Here is a 17086-nt window from a genome sequence, read left to right as displayed (position 1 = left end):
TCCCAGCCCTAGAACTATGCCTTCCAATGATAGATGTTTAGAAAATATTAGTAAGACGCATCAAAGAAATAATGTGTTCACCACGTTTCAGACCTCAAAGAGTTTAGGACCTAGAAGAGCAGATAGGGCATGGTCAGAAATACCTATGACAAAGGTTGTGACTGAGGCTTGTCTCAAGGCAGAAACTATTAAGAGGAGAGGATGAAATAGATTCTGTCTGGGTTGATAAGGAGACATTTTATAATGGAGGAGTATTTGGAGGAAAAGAGGAAGAAGAGGAAACAAGAAACTGGAAATATGGGCTGAGCCTTCTGCAAAAGCTCACTGCTGGAGAAAAGTTCTAAAGTCATCTTTGGTAATAATTAAAACCCCAGAACAGCATAAATCCCCGAGACACAGTAGGGAGACATGTGAGAATCAAAACATGTAGTAGAAGCTCATCAGATGTTTGACAGATAAGTGCCATTTCCAAAATAATCCTCCCATAGCCAGGAGCAGTGGTTCTCATCTGTAATCCCAGAACTTGTGGTGAGGCTGAAGCGGGAGGTTTGCTTGAGTTCAGGAGTTCAAGACCAACCCAGGCAACTTAGTGAGACCTGTCCCTACAAAAAAATTAAAAAATTTCCCTAGGTGTGGTGGCACATGCCTGTGTTCCCAGCTACTCAGGAGGGTGAGGTGGGGGGGTTGCTTGGGCCTAGGAGTTTGAGGCTGTAGTGACTTAAGATCGCACCACTGCACTCCAGCTTGGGCAGCAGAGAGAGACCCTTCACTTGGGGGCTGGGATAAATTTTTTTTCAAGACAGGGTCTCCCTCTGTTGCCCAGGCTGGAGTGCAGTGGTGCTATCTTGGCTCACTGCAACCTTAACCCCCCAGGCCCAAGCAATCCTCCCACCTCAGCCTCCTGCATAACTGAGACAACAGGGATGTGCCATGCAGCCAGCTAATTATAAAAGTTCAGTGCAAAATGAAGAGATGATTAGGAACTCTGTAAATAAAAGAGGTTATAGAAATAGTTTATAAGAACAGTGAACAACAATAAAACTCTTATGACAGTCTTCCTCATAATGTTTGCTTTCATATCAAATCAGTTATGAGGACATCATATAAACTATACAAATGAACTTTCTCGACTTCCTTTTTTAATATAAGAAATTGATTGCTTCCTAGGTCTCATTTCATTGAAATTATTGGCAAATAATACTGAGGGGATGCAACTCCACAAACTGCAACAGGAGCGAGACCGTATCTACAGTGCTCATCACTGTACTCCCAGATTTTAGCACCATATCTGAACACAGCAGAGGCTGGTCATAAATATTTATTGAATAAACAAAGCATTATTTTCTGAGTGAGTCCTGTGGCAAAGCTCTGGAGAAGCACTCTGGGGTAGGTAAAGATGGAGTCATGATTTCTGTCTTCAAAGACTTCACAGAGCAAGGTGGGGATGAGTGGGATTGTGGGTGGGGAGCAGACGTAGACATAAATAGCTTTGCTGAAAGTCAGGGTGTGTAACCACAGCAGCACGTTCAAGTAGTATAAAAATAAAAACTATTCCATGTCGCTTTACATTTATGTATTATTTTATCCATTTGATTATTGAAAATGGGGGGAAGAAGGGTTACTTCTTAAAGGACAGACTTCAGGGGTGAAGGAGACTGGTGGGTATTGATGAGGGGCCTGGAAAGAACTTGGCCTCAAAGGATGGGTAGTGATCATAGCTAACCTTTATTGAATAAGCATTATGAGCCACCACTGTTTAAGCATTTTATTTGCATGAACTCATTTAATCCTCACAATATACCACGTGATAAATACTATCATTTTACAGAAGAAGAAACTGAGGCACAGCACTTGCTCAAAGTCACACGTCTAGTGAAGGATAGAGCCCATATAATCTGGCTTCAGAGCACCCACTCTTGACGATTATAGTATTTTGTAGTTTCAGTAGGTGGTTCAAGGGTGCAGTCACGTTTCTGGGGGAGAAATCCAGGTAGAAGGAAAACCTGAGCAGCTGTTGTAAAGGCCTTGAGGTTAAGAGTGTACTCAGTGTGTATGGAAAATGATGAATTTGCAGAAGGTTGGCAGAGAAGTTTAACAGGATGAAATGGATAGAAAGGCAGGAGGAAATGACCACCAATATAAGATGGTTACATATACCATCTTACATTTAAATTGCAGAATATTATACAACAAATAACCAAGATGTGATAGTACAGTATTTTATGAATGGAAATATCATCATGATTTATAGAAATACTAGCCAGCATTTTTGAAATCTTATGAAAAGCCAGGAAATGTGTTTATCAATTTCTGTGGTTTACCTCATTAATCCTCACTGCAGTTCTATGAGATGGGTAATATTATTAATCCAGCTTTAAAGATGATGAGCCTGAAGTGTAGAGAGAAGAACTTCTTCTTATTTAGTTGACTATTTCAACCCTCCAACTTAACCACTTCACTTTTGAGTCTCTCTCTCTTAAGACATTTGAGGAGATATGTATAGTGTGATACCACTTTTACAAAAAGAAAAGAAAAAAAAATATATATATATATATATAATTTATAAACAGTAAACAGTGGTTACCTTTAGAGAGTAACATGGAGGAAGAGTGGTAAGATTTTCCTTTTCCCTTTATATACTTTCCGTATTATTTTCATCCTCTATAATGAATTAATATTGATAATTTAATTATAAATTAATAAATATTAAGAAATAATTAGTGCATATTGATTTAGTATATATTTTTAATGCTTAAATCTAGGCTTTTAAATTTTTAATTCTTTATAAAATAAAAACTATTTTACATATATTAAAATAAAATATATTGGGCAGGCATAGTGGCTCATGCCTGTAATCCCAGCACTTTGGGAGGTCGAGGTGGGAGGATCACTTGAGCCCAGGAGTTCAAGACCAGCGCAGGCAACACAGCAAAAGCCCATCTCTACAAAAAATACAAAAATTAGCCAGGCCTGTTGGCACATGCCTATAGTCCCAGCTACTCGAAAGGCTGAGATGGGAGAATTGCTTGACCAAGGAGGCTGAAGTTGCAGTGAGCCGAGATTGCGCTACTGCACTCCAGCCTGTGCGCCAGAGCAACAGTCTGTCTCCAAAAAAATATATATATGTATATAGATATATCAAGTATATAAGATATGTATATAGATATATACCAAGAATTATATATGCACATGGGTATATCTATATACATTCCTCATTATGTTTGCTATATACACATACATATACGTATATAGATATCTATACATATATATCTATATATGTTTATAGATATATCTATATATAATTTATATATATAATATATGTGTATACATATAATCGTTTGGTCTATTTTATGTATTTTGAGACCTATTGAAGGTTTTTGAACATGTGGGCAATTCTGGAGAGTAATTACTAAAAAGAAAGTATGGTTTTGTTTACTCAGTTTTGGTTTTGTTTCCCCTTTCCCTCCCTTTCTTGTTATTGACATCTGTAAGTATCCATTGGCATGTGACCCAAATCAGGCTTTATTTTCCTCTGTTTCCAAAGCACATGATGCTTTATTTACTAGCATGCTACATCATTTACTTGTTTATTATGTTTCTTGTTTGCTTCCCCTCCTCTGCCTGTTAACCTTAGAATTAGAAGAGCAAAAGGTTTTTGTCTATTTCGCCCACTTTTATAGCCCAAGCACTTGGAAAAATTTTGGTGTAAATCAAGTGTTGAATAACTTTGTTGACTGAATAATAGTGGTTTGTTTTGTTTTGTTTTGTTTTCTGAGATGGAATCTTGCTCTGTTGCCCAGGCTGGAGGGCAGTGGCATGATCTTGGCTCACTGCAACCTCTACCTCCCAGGTTCAAATGATTCTCCTGCCTCAGCCTCCCGAGTAGCTGGGATTATAGGCATGTGCCACCATGCTCAACTTATTTTTGTATTTTTAGTAGAGACGGGGTTTGACTATGTTGACCAGGCTGGTCTCGAATGCCTGACCTCAGGTGATACACCAGCCTTGGCCTCCCAAAGTGTTAGGATTACAGGCATGAGCCACTGCACCTGGCCCACCTCCCGGTTTCGAGTGATTTTCTTGCCTCAGCCTCCCAAGTAGATGGGATTACAGGTACGCACCACCATACCTGGCTAATTTTTGTATTTTTAGTAGAGACAGGGTTTTACCATGTTTCGAGGGTGGTCTTGGAATCCTGAGCTCAGGCAATCCACCTGCCTTGGCCTCCCAAAGTGCTAGGACTGCAGGTGTGAGCCACCGTGCCCGGCCAGTATACTTGTTGTTTTAGAGCAATATTAGGCTCACCAAAAAAAATGAGTGGAAGGTACAGATATTTCCCATAAATCTGCTGCCCACACATACACACAGCCTTTCCCACTATCAAAATCCTGCACCAGAGTGTTACATTTATTACAGCTGATGAACCTACATGGACATCTCATTATAGTAGGTTTACTTTTGGTGCTGTACATTCTATGGGTTTTGACAAATGTACAAGGACATGTGTCCACCATTACAATATCATATAGAATAGTTTCACTGCCCTAAAATCCTCTGAGCCACTGTATTCATCCCACCCTTCCCTCTAACCTCAGCCAGTGCTGATCGTTTTTATTTTCTCTCTAGTTTTGCCTTTCCTAGAATGTCATACCCTTGAAATCGTGCAGTATGTAGCCTTTTCAGATTGGTTTCTTTCACTTAGTAATATGCATTTCAGTTTCCTTCATATTGTTTTATGGTTTGATAGCTCATTTCTCTTCAGTGCTGAATAATATTCCATTGTCTGAATGTACTACTTTATGTATCCAATGAATTTTAATTTTAGAACAAAACGTAAGGTAGGAGGAACTCAACTTCTAATGCAGGGGTCCCCAGCCCCCAGGCCATGGACCATTACTGTGGTCTGTTAGGATCCAGGCCATACAGTAGGAAGTGAGTAGCGGGCGAGTTAGTGAAGCTTCATCTGTGTTTACAGCTGCTTCCCATCACTCACATAACCACCTGAGCTCTGCCTCCTGTAAGATCAGAGGCAGCATTAGATTCTCATGGGAGCCCAAACCCTATTGTGAACTGCACATGCAAGGGTTCTAGGTAGCACACTCCTTATGAGCATCCAATGGCTGATGATCTGTCACTGTCTCTCATCACCCCCAGTGGACCATCTAGTTACAGGAAACAAGCTCAGGGCTCCCACTGATTCTACATTTTGGTGAATTGTATAATTATTTCGTTCTATATTATAATGCAAAAATAATGGAAATAAAGTGCACAATAAATGTAATGCACTTGAACCATGCTGAAACCATCCCCCCATACCCCATCTGTGGAAAAATTATCTTCCCCAAAACTGGTCCCTGGTGCCAAAAAGTTTGGGGACCGCTATTCTAAATAAATAAAACAGTTGCCCTGAGTGGACTTTTTGAAGATGTTAGGGAGATGTCCTGAGCACCGTGGATAATGGCTTTGGATGGAAACTGAGTTCCTTCATTCATTCGGCTGATGTTTATAAGCACCCTTCCTGGGCAGGCAGGGTGTTGGTGCTTGAGGAGATGGGCACTCAGAGCTAGTCCCTGCCTTCTCACAGTTTTCCCTCTGGCTGCATGCGCTGGGTTGTGGCCCTAACCAGTCTGTTGGGCTCTGCAGGAGTCCAAGCTGGGCTCGGGGCAGCCAGCTGGACCCCAGGCCAGGGAGAAGCTCACTCGTGGCTGTTGCATCTCTCCCTCCGAGCAGGTTGAAGAAGGGGGCAAAGCAGACACCCTGAGCTCCAAACTGCAGGTTGGGGATGAGGTCGTGCACATCAATGAGGTCACTCTGAGCAGCTCCAGAAGGGAGGCCGTTTCCCTGGTGAAAGCATCCTACAAGACCCTCAGGCTGGTAGTGCGCAGGTAGGTGGCAGAACCCCTCCCTGTCCCTCCTACCACCTCACCCCACCTTTCTCCCTACCCTGCCCCATCTCTGGGAAAAGAGCTCAGGGTTGGTAGCTTGGCTTTAAACCTTCCTGTGTGTATCCTGATGCCCTTTTTTCCCCCTTTTCTATCGTGTGGGATGTGAGGAGGAAGTGGGGTGAAGGGATTTCAGATCCTGCTGTCTTTTGGAACGCTCATTTCCCAGTAGGTATTGGATTGTCAGGGATAGGCCTCACTGTACTTTCTAAATTTCTGGGCTTGATGAAAAATGACACTGATCCCAGATGTGGTCAGAGCTCTAAGAAACTTTTTGTCTGATGGGACTAGAGAAAGCAATGGGCTTGGAGTTTTCAGTGGCATTCTGGGAGCCACACCTACACCACAGGGTTCTTCAAAACAGGCAAATTCCCTCTTTTGTTGTTTTGTTTTGTTTTGTTTTCTGGTCTCAATAGTGGTGGTTCCTCTGTTGGGAAAGTGTTGGGTTATGTTTGATGTCAGAAGCTTTGTACTCCCAGGAACCAACTCTTGGTGGAGGAAATTATTTATGGAAAGGGGAAGGGAATTGAATTGTTTTTGATCTCTATTAGTAAGCACTGCTTGAGATATTTTACATATCTTAGCCTATCAATCTGCATATGAACCCAATGAGATAGGTAATCACTGTCCCCATTTTATAGGAAAAAGGTTAAACAGGTTACTGGAGGTAGCCCAGCTGATAAGTTGAAAAGCCAGAATAGAATCTAGATTGCCACTTGAGTGTTATTACCTTGACTTGCTAAGCCTTAGGGCTAAATATTTTGTGTATTTGAATATTTATTCCTTAGATTTCAGCTGCCTCACATAGCAACTGTTACAGTATTTGAGAATGTTTTGGGAGGCCAAGGCGGGTGGATCACGAGGTCAAGAGATTGAGACCATCCTGGTCAACATGGTGAAACCCTGTCTCTACCAAAAATACAAAAAATTAGCTGGGCATGGTGGTGCGTGCCTGTAATCCCAACTACTCAGGAGGCTGAGGCAGGAGAATTGCCTGAACCCAGGAGGCGGAGGCTGCGGTGAGCCGAGATTGCGCCATTGCACTCCAGCCTGGGTAACAAGAGTGAAACTTCGTCTCAAAAAAAAAAAAAAAAAAGAGAATGTTACACTTGGCTGCGACTTTAGGAGTCATCAATGAAGCCCCACCATTTTCAGGTTGTAGAAAGTAAGTGGGTCTTCCATCATGCCACAGATTAAAGACCCACATTAATTCATTTCTCAAATGTTTCCTAAGTAAGCCCAGGCTTGGGGCAACAGCAGCTCCTCCCAGCCACAAACATGCAGCCATGACTGCGGGCCCACTGTCTCCAGGCTCTAGTGCCTCTCCTCAGTGTGCTGAGCTATGTCTGATCATCTTCAGGGCTATCAACCAGCGGTTGCTTCTCTGGTGGTCAGTGATGCCGAGTGGCTCAAAGCATAGGCCCTGGGCTCAGACAGACCGGGTTCAAATTCCAGGCTATCACCTGCTAGCTGCATGAGCTTGGCCAGTTCACTTAACCTCACTGAAAATCCAATATCCTCATCTTTAAATGAGGATTTAAATATGTATTTATGCCAAAATATGGCAACAATTTAAGTATCCACGGAGGGACAGATGTATCAAGAAAATGTGGTATATATATGTATATGTTTATGTACACACACACACACACACACACACACACAACGAATATTATCCAGCCATAAAAAAAGAAGGAAATCTTGCCATTTGCCACAATATAGATGAACCTGGAGGACATTTTGTTAAGTGAAATAAGCCAGGCACAGATCCATACAAACTATATCATCTCACTTTTACATGGTGTATAAAAAAGGCAAACTCATAGAAGCAGAGAGTAGAACGTGGTTGCCAGGGACTGGGGCATAGGGGAAATGGGGAGACATTGCTCAAAGGGTATAAACTTTCAGTTATAAGATGAATAAGTTCTGGGGACCTAAGGTACAACGTGGTGAATATAGTTAATAATACTGTATTGTTTACTTAAAATTTGCTATAAGAATAGATCTGAAGTATACTCACCTCCCCACCCCACCCCCCCACATACATGGGTAACTGTGTGTTGATTAATTTGATTTTCATTGTGGTAATCATGACACAGTGTGCATATATATATGTATAAAATCATCACGTTGTACACTTTGAATATATGCAATTTTTGGCAATCTAACATACCTTATAAAGTGATTGGAAAGATTAGATGAAACACTCTGAGGCAACAAGAGATGCTGCTACTATTTTTCTATTATTATTGGCCAACTCTAGGCATCGGCTCATTCCAGATTTGAGTAAAGTAAGCCGTCATCTTAAACATGGTGCTGATGTTTCCAACAGATGGGTAGACAGGCTCAGAACCATGGGGCCACTCCTTGTGTCCAGAGAGTGCTGAAGGTTTTGAACTCACCTTGGCACTGGAACCCAGGAGCCCAATTTGGGAACACTGGCATCTGTTGGGTACTGATGGCACAATCCACACTTCTGACGTGTTTCAACATAACTGTGGTGATAGATTGGCCTGTGGAAAGGGCTGCTCTGTTTCCTCCCTGAAGAGTAGTCATGGTGACTTCTGGTAGGCCTTCTAAAAGATGGTAATGTAAGATTTGAATTACTTCTTCTAGTAGGACCTTTGGAAACACAGTCATGGGGGTTAAAATCTGGTCTGGTTATTTGCAAATTATGTGACTTTGGGCCCTCTAAGCCTCAATTTCCTCATTTGTGAAATGAAAGTAATCATTCCTGTCTTGAAAGGGCATTAGTGAAGTAAGTGTAAGTACATAGTAGATGCGCGATATTTGATTTTTATTATTATTCTGGATTAGGCTAGAGAGAGACACATGGTAATATGGAGAAGTATTGCCATATTACCATACATTCTGGCTGCCTGGTTATCTGGAAACTCCCCTTTCGTTCTCTTGGTGAGTTTATGACCATCTAAGGGCTAGTCCCCAGCCTTACAGGTCTAAAACTGGTCATGACTGTCTCAGAGCTTGTGGAATTTAGGAGTGTTAATCCAGAGTATTCAAACTCACAAGAAACTGCAGGATATAAACCAGAATGCTATTTTGAAAAAGACAACTATAAGTGGAAAAGTATGCCATATGGACCAAAAATAAGTACACAGTACTTTATCCTTACAAGAAAACTAAATGGGGAGTCTAATTACGGTCAGGAGTTTGCATGCTGATCTCCAACTCCAAGTGAAGAGAATGGTTCTATAGGCACCAGTTCGTGCTGGGATCCATTCTGATGGCCAGATGGTCCATCTTCCCATTTGGGGCTTGGCTGCCAGGAAGGGGAGATTCACATCCAGGAGCAAGGGCCCTTTTCCCTCAGGGCCCCAGGGAATCATGCTGCTAACATTCTCTCAGTTTTCATTCTCGTCAACACCAAATCCCCTTCCTGATTGACACATTCTTTCTTTAGGTATGCTAATGCAATCGATAAGGTTACTGAGCAGTTCTTGCACTTTCTGCTTCTGGTGTGGGAAATATTTTGTCCCTAAAATGCCTTTTGAATATGTCTTATCTCATCTATTATGTGTTGATTTTTATAGTTGAACTTTCAAAGGAAAAGGAGGCTGTCTTTACATCTCACACAGGCTTATAGATGGGGATTATCAATACCGCTCAGGAGATATAGATGGACATTCTCCCCTTACCTTGCAGAGATCCAGGTAGAAGGCTCTTTGCTCTGGAATAATCTGGCTTTGTATTTTGTGGCGTGTCACTTTCCTGAGAAGTCTTACCTTTATACATTGGCACACGTGAGATTCTGTTTCCTTTGATTTATTCATGACAGAGTGACTAAGGACATTTCATTTATTAGCTTTTTTTCTAGGTGATCTCTATACTTTTTAAATAGATTGGGGTGACTTCCTGGAAACAACAGGAAGGAGGGTCTGTTTCATGGATAAATCATTTGTGTAGTCAAAATGTATATTTTGGTAGCCTTGTACCTGCATCTTTTTCTCTAAAAGTTTTTTTGGGTGGGCAAGGGCAGTACCTCGTGTCAGGCTTTCACATCCATTATAAAAATGCCAGGAACGCAGAGCAGAGTAGTAGTGTTTATAGAAGTTTTGGGTTTGTCTTCCCCAGTGACCAAAAACAATCAAAAGTAGAAACACCTCCTTAAAAGGCTACAGTGACAAGAGAAATGCAAGGCCTCAAGTAAGTTGTGGGTCAAAGCCTTTCAAAGATCTGCTGACCCATAAAGAAGGCAGAGTTTAGCCCTCTCTGGGAGGAGGGCATGGAGGGGTCGGTGTGGATGCTGTAAGAACAGAGCATGTGTCTGCTGCTTGGTACACAAAGAGTGAAGGTTAACAGCTAGTAGTAGATAAATGGAGAAGAAATGATAAAATAGGAAGTGGGTCAGAGAAAAACCATTCCCAAAGGAAAAGAAACAGCTCCCATTTGCAGGAAAACCCTCATGGAATGCAAGGACAGTGCAAAGGCTGTTAATTAGGAAAGCAGACATGGGCCCAAATGACAGCTATACTCCAAATCCTCTCTGAAATCAACAGAGACTCTGTCTGGCAGATATGTGTAAAATAGTTGTCCAGGGATCGAGTAACCTTTAAAATGGAAACTGACAAAAGAAAGGGTCTTCATGTTTAACTTATCATCCCTGAGGGTAATGGAAGATGTGGTTAGTATAAGGAATGCTCACTGCTGTTTGTAGATAATATAAAACTTGAATTTAAAAAAATAGGAGACTACATTTGACCCCCAGAACAGCTTGTTGGGATTAATTGCTGTATATTCATCTAAACACATATTTTTACCCTGAGTGCAGACTCAGACTCCTATCCTGATTGGATCATCAGAATAGCAGTATAATCAATGAATCCTTAATCCCAATTCTGATCTTTTCTCCATTTTCCTTGGCAAATGTAACCTTCCAACCTTCTGCATTAAGGTGCTATTTATTCATTTATTTATCTTTCATTAATCAAAAGAAAGCTAGAAGTGCTTTTTTTTTGCCAAATACTATCTTACTCCTAAATTTGTTATGAATGATTTTTCGTGTTTTCACCGTAGTTGGCAAAGAAAAACTTGAGTATATTTCATTGTAAATATTTTGTACTTTTTAATAAGGCTATGCAAGCCAGGCAAAAGTCAGAGAGGATACAGGAGATGGCAGAGTCCAGTGCCACCAGATTTCAGACTGATTGGGTTTGAAGTCTGGTGGCGTAGGTACTGGCTTTGTGACCTTGGGCAAGTAATTTAATCTGTCTGATTTTTGTCTGAGAAAATTGTTGTGAAGATTAAATGAGAACTATGTGGGTATGGTCTTTAGCAGTTATTAAATCATGAATCTACTGAAACAAATTGCATATTTGTTAAGTCAATTATCTCTTTGAAGTTCCACCTTAATCTCTAGAACATAGCATATGAAGTGGGGCAGTCCTAGTTAATGGGAAGACTGTGGTAGGAAAATCATCTTTCTGGGCATCAGAGAGAGCAGAGGGTAGGGGAAAATTGAGTCCCTTTTCAAAGTGGATCTTATTCCCAAACCTTTCCATCATCTCTGCAAGTTTGATATAGCCTTTCCCCTTCTCATTAGTTTATTCTATGCGTTGATGTGTTGGAAGGAAACTTTTTTTTATTTGAATATATGTGTATAGTAGTAGTAGTAGTGGTAGATCACATTTTACTGGGAAAAGAGAGATTAAGGAGAAAGCAGCATTGAAAAAATAAACAACAATAAGCATCTGCCTAAAATATGTGTATGTTAGGCTATATGACTTGTCCATGTAGAGGTGCTAGAGTGAGAATCTAGGTCTTAGGACTTTCAGCCCCTGGGTCTCTCCCTGGAGGTAGAAATAAGGGGACTGCATCCAAAAATAGGTAAGGACTTGCCCAAGGCCACATGCTGGTGGTAAAAATGAGAGTCTAGGTCTTTGAGGATGTAAGTCTTGGGGACTCTTAGCCCCTCAAGCAGTGAAATCATGAACTAATGCCTTCTATTCCACTGCCTCCTCCTTTTAGAAATGCTTTTAAAAGGCCGGGTGCGGTGGCTCAAGACTGTAATCCCAGGACTTTGGGAGGCCGAGGTGGGTGGATCACGAGGTCAAGAGATCGAGACCATCCTGGTTAACATGGTGAAATCCCATCTCTACTAAAAATACAAAAATTTAGCTGGGCATGGTGGCGCGTGCCTGTAATCCCAGCTACTCAGGAGGCTGAGGCAGGAGAATTGCCTGAACCCAGGAGGCGGAGGTTGCAGTGAGCCGAGATCAGGCCATTGCACTCCAGCCTGGGTAACAATAGCGAAACTCCATCTCAAGAAAAAAAAAAAAAAGAAAGAAAGAAAGAAAGAAATTCTTTTTTAAAAAGGCTAAAAAAAGGCCGGGCGCGGTGGCTCAAGCCTGTAATCCCAGCACTTTGGGAGGCCGAGGCGGGTGGATCACGAGGTAAAGAGATCGAGACCATCCTGGTCAACATGGTGAAACCCCGTCTCTACTAAAGATACAAAAAATTAGCTGGGCATGGTGGCGCGTGCCTGTAATCCCAGCTACTCAGGAGGCTGAGGCAAGAGAATTGCCTGAACCCAGGAGGCGGAGGTTGTGGTGAGCCGAGATCGCACCATTGCACTCCAGCCTGGGTAACAAGAGCGAAACTCCATCTCAAAAAAAAAAAGGCTAAAAAAAAAAACCCTCAAAACAATAAAAACAAATAAGCTTATGTTTGATTCATCTAAGAAAACATTTTAAATGAAGAGGTGATTCCCCACTGACCTTGAACTTCCTTTGGGAGTCCAAAGGAAATGCATTCCCCTGCTTTGATACCCAGCTGACTTGAGTCTCTGCAGCAGCCTCTGGAAATAAAACTGTGTGTTGCCCCAGTGGCTGCTTCCTCCCTTCTAACAAAAATGGTGAAGAAATTAAATTCACCAATACCCTTGGGCCCACACTCCCCGAATTCACCCTCCCACATTTCTGAGGGTTAACAGAATAGTTTCTTTTTATAAACTAGTGAGATGACATTATTAGAATGGAATGGGACTGTTGGCTCACACACTTGCTACCTCTGTGTCAGATTTCGGTGACCTTATATTTCTAGATTGAATTGCAAGACTGTAACTCACCCGGGATTTAAAAGAAGTATTTTGTAATGCACTTTTTCAGGCCTTTTAAAGGATACAAAATTAGCTTTATTAGCCTTTAATAAAAAGGATTGTGAAATCAGTTCCTTTTCCAGCTCATAGTTACAGTTTATAAAAGAAAATAATTTCTTGGAATATTTTCACTTCCACCTCCTCACTTCCTTCACACTGTTTTGCCACCTCTCCACCCCCTCACCTGCCTGACTCTATTTCCTGAAAAATCATCTACATTCTTAAGGCAGTTTGAGATTAACCACCTGATACCTCTTTCTGATTGTTTTAAAGCATTTAAAGAAATAATTTATTAAAAGCTTTAAAAGCAAATTGAACAGAACTCCCTATTTTTAGAGCAATAAAGTTAAAAAAGAAGGGTTGAAACTTTTCTAGAACATAAAAAGCATATATTTTTCTTATAAAGGACACTCTGCAAGCCAGATTGTGTAGCCCAAAGGTGCCAATTCTCAGATATGAAATTGCAAACAGCATGAGGAAGGCATTATATCATCTGGATTCCAATCTCAGTTCCGCTGTGGTCCGGCCATAGTACCACGGCGCTACTCCATCTCTCTAAGACCAAATGTCTTCTTAAAATGGAGAAGAACCATTCCATACTGAGTTGCTATAAGGATGAAATAAGATAGGATATATAAAAATGTTTCATTGTACTAAAATATTAATCTTTATTCCATGAGGAATTTCTATTGTACAGTCTCATGAAAATTTACCTGACCACATTCTCCTATGATTGCTCTATTTAATGGCACTGATTTAACTCATTTTTGTAAATGAGAACATATAGGTTTTAAAACTTCTGATTATAACCTTTTTGCTAAGAGGAAATGTGACTTTAAAAGGACAGTACCAACTTGGCCCAAGTTCAGAATGGGATTTTGGAAAAAAAAGCCATATTCTCTGGGGAACTTCAGTTGAAAGAGTTTTAACTCTGAACTATGTTGAAGCCCATTGGTGAAAGGTTGAGCTCTAAGAGCAGAAGCTCAGATTGTAGGAGGGGAATCTCAAGGCAAGTGTATTTGCACCTTCTGGTGTATTTTTGTCCCAAGGACTGGTCAGGTTATATAGGCATATGTGACCCAGGCTGAGCAATTTGAAGACATAATGTTCTTTAGACAGCACAATATGCTGCCTCTGGGAACATTATGACATCTAAAGATAACTCTCAAGCAGGCAGGCAGTGGGAGGTGAGGACAAACAGAAAAGGCGCGATGACCTTTTTATAGGCAATTGCAAAACTAGTCTTGAAGCTCGAGGAGCTCACCTCTGTGCATAAAAGTGTGGCCTCCTCTACCTCTCCTGGACACAGAAAACAAATGAGAAATATTTTTGTGCCATGGTAAGTTCCAAGAACTGACTTTCAAGACATTAAAAAGAGGCCCAACGCTGTACTCTGTGGTTAAGTCCTGTATGAATGGGGCAGGAAACAGTGTGTCCATGCCACACGCCACAGGAGGAAAGCACGGGAGCTGAAGTGGCAGCCAGCGTGGGAGGCAGTAGCACTCTGTGGTTCTGTACTGGGAGCGTCTCATGTCTCAAATGACAGCTGTCACCTCCACATGTCTCCTGAAGAGCTGTGACCACCCTCCCATGCGCCGCTCTGCTCTCACATCATTACTTCACTCATCCTGCTCATCTGCTCTTTGAAATTCTTAGTCTGGGCAAAGAGCAGGCAAATACCTGGAACATGAGCACAAATCCCAAACTGCAGTACGGTTTGCACCCAGGATTAGACTTTCCTAGAGAGAAGATCGGTATAACTGAGAACTGTGGTAACTTCCCCTTCTAAACATTTTTTCCACTTGAGCAAGTGGTTGAGAGGAGAGGAAGGAGGCAGCTGCAGTGGCCTCTGACCCCCAGAACCTTTTCCAAGAGGCCTGGCATCATGGGAATTTGCTCAGTATGCTTTGAGGAGGTATTTCAATCCTGCTGGGACCATTCTCAGAACAGTTTTTGGCTTCTTTGGAGTTCTAGGCTTGAATGTCACTGTATAGAAGTACAGTATTTTATTTCCTAACCAGTTGTTCCTTCCCATGGAAAATTCATGTAACACATTATTAGGTTTCCTGAGAGGTATGCAATAAGACTCCCTTACTGTAATGAGAAAGGGGACATTTTTTTTTTCCAAGTAGCACATAATAGTAATGGCTATTTTTATTCAGTGGGTTACATATGCTCACTGGCTATGCACTAAACAATAGCTTCATACAAAGGAATGCTCTATTGTTCCCAGTGAAGAATGTTTGATGATAAAAGACCATATTTCATTCTTGGGATAACAAAGCTTTACCTTAGACAAATGTATTCCAGACAGGAGTCAACCCTCCATACCCAACATTTAAAGAATGGTACTCAAGGCCGGGCACAGTGGCTCATGCCTATAATCCCAGCACTATGGGACACCAAGGTGGGCAGATCATGGGGTCAGGAATTCGAGACCAGCCTGGCCAATGTGGTGAAACCTTGTCTCTACTAAAGATACACAAAATTAGCTGGGTGTGGTGACATGCACCTGTAATCCCAGCTACTTAGGAGGCTGAGGCAAGAGAATCACTGGAACCCAGGAGGCAGAGGTTACCGTGAGCCGAGATCACGCCTTTCCACTTCAGCCTGGGTGACAGGGCAAGACTCGATCTCAAAAAAAAAAAGAAAAGAAGAAGAAGAAGAAAAAGAAAGAATGGCACTCAAATATCTGTCTGAGCCTTTAGGATATGAGGTCTGAGTTCTGAGATCACACAAAAGTTATAGTGGAATATTTCCCCTCAATTTTAAATTTGGATGCATAAGCTAGAACTACTAAGTTTGGATGATTCCAATTTAGAAGTAATTTAGATTCCAAATATTTGGAACTCTGAATCCTTGAATCAAAATGGCTTAAAGCTACTCTTTAAATTGGGCTATACATTGGAATTACCAAGGGAGTTTTAAAACAGCAATAACAATAACAAACTAATTCCTGGCTCCTACCTCCAGAAATTCTAATTTATTTTATTTTACTTTATTTTTTGAGACAAGATCTTACACTGTTTCCCAGGCTGGAGTGCAGTGGCATAAACATGGCCTTGAACTTTTGTGATCAAGTGATCCTCCCACCTCAGCCTCCAGAATAGCTGGGACTACAGATACACACCACCATGTCCAGCTAATTTTTAAATTTTTTTGTAGACAGAGTCTTACTTTGTTGCCCAGACTGGTCTCAAGTTCTTGGGCTCAAATGATTCTCCCACCTTGGACCTCCCAAAGTGTTGGGATTACAGGCGTGAACTACCAAGCCCAGCCTCAGACTCTGATTTAATTGATGTGGGGTGTAGCCTGGTATTGGAAGCTTTAATAGCTCCTCAAGAAAATGGCTGGGTGCAATGGTTCATCCCTGTAATCTCAGCACATTGGGAAGCTGAGGCAGGAGGATCTCTTGAGCCCAGGAGTTCGAGACAAGCCTGGGCAACATGGCAAGACCCTGTCTCTACAAAAATTAGCCAGGCATGGTGGTGAGTGCCTGTGGACCCAGATACTCAAGAAGCTAAGGCAGGGGGATTGCATGAGCCCAGGGGACTGAAGCTGCAGTGAGCCATGATCGGGCTACTGCACTCCAGCCTGGGTGACAGAGCAAAACCCTGTCTCAAAAAAAAAAAAAAAAGAAAACGGATGGTTGCATCTGTACTGAAAATGTATAGACTTTTTTTCTTGTCATTATTCTCTAAACAATACAACAGTGATTTATGTAGCATTTACATTGTTTTAGGTATGATAAGTATTCCAGAGATGATTTAAAGTATACAGGAGGATGTGTATAAGCTATATGCAAATACTACATCATTTTATGCAAGGGACTTAAGCATCCATGGATTTTGATACCTATGGAGCGGGCAGTTCTGGAACCAATCCCCCATGAATACAGAGCTATAACTGTATTCATTTATTTCATCAGCCCCTTATGTTTCAAAAATCACAGTTTGTATAGCCTTAGCATAAATCCCCCATTTCTTGAGAATGAGGGGTAGAGAAATGGTTTTTCCATAAAGGAGTGTTA

At 41.5% G+C, this 17086-nt stretch overlaps 1 protein-coding gene across 2 annotated transcripts in view; it reads left to right on the top strand.

The window, feature by feature from the left end:
• SHROOM3 (shroom family member 3) overlaps positions 1-17086 on the top strand; it is a 371721-nt gene that overhangs the window by 130076 nt on the left and 224559 nt on the right. For both annotated transcript variants that reach the window (XM_078367044.1, XM_035293492.3), the window contains exon 4: positions 5731-5885. Coding sequence is in view for 1 of the 2 variants with exons in the window: in XM_035293492.3 (XP_035149383.3) it covers positions 5731-5885 (155 nt within the window). In the remaining variant the exon portion in view is untranslated. The remainder of the gene's footprint in view (positions 1-5730; positions 5886-17086) is intronic.

This window comes from Callithrix jacchus, chromosome 3 (assembly GCF_049354715.1).
Source record: "Callithrix jacchus isolate 240 chromosome 3, calJac240_pri, whole genome shotgun sequence".
Taxonomy (NCBI): Eukaryota; Metazoa; Chordata; class Mammalia; order Primates; family Cebidae; genus Callithrix; species Callithrix jacchus.
The sequence above is the reverse complement of the archived record's forward strand: the minus strand, read 5'-3'. Positions and strand labels throughout refer to the sequence as shown.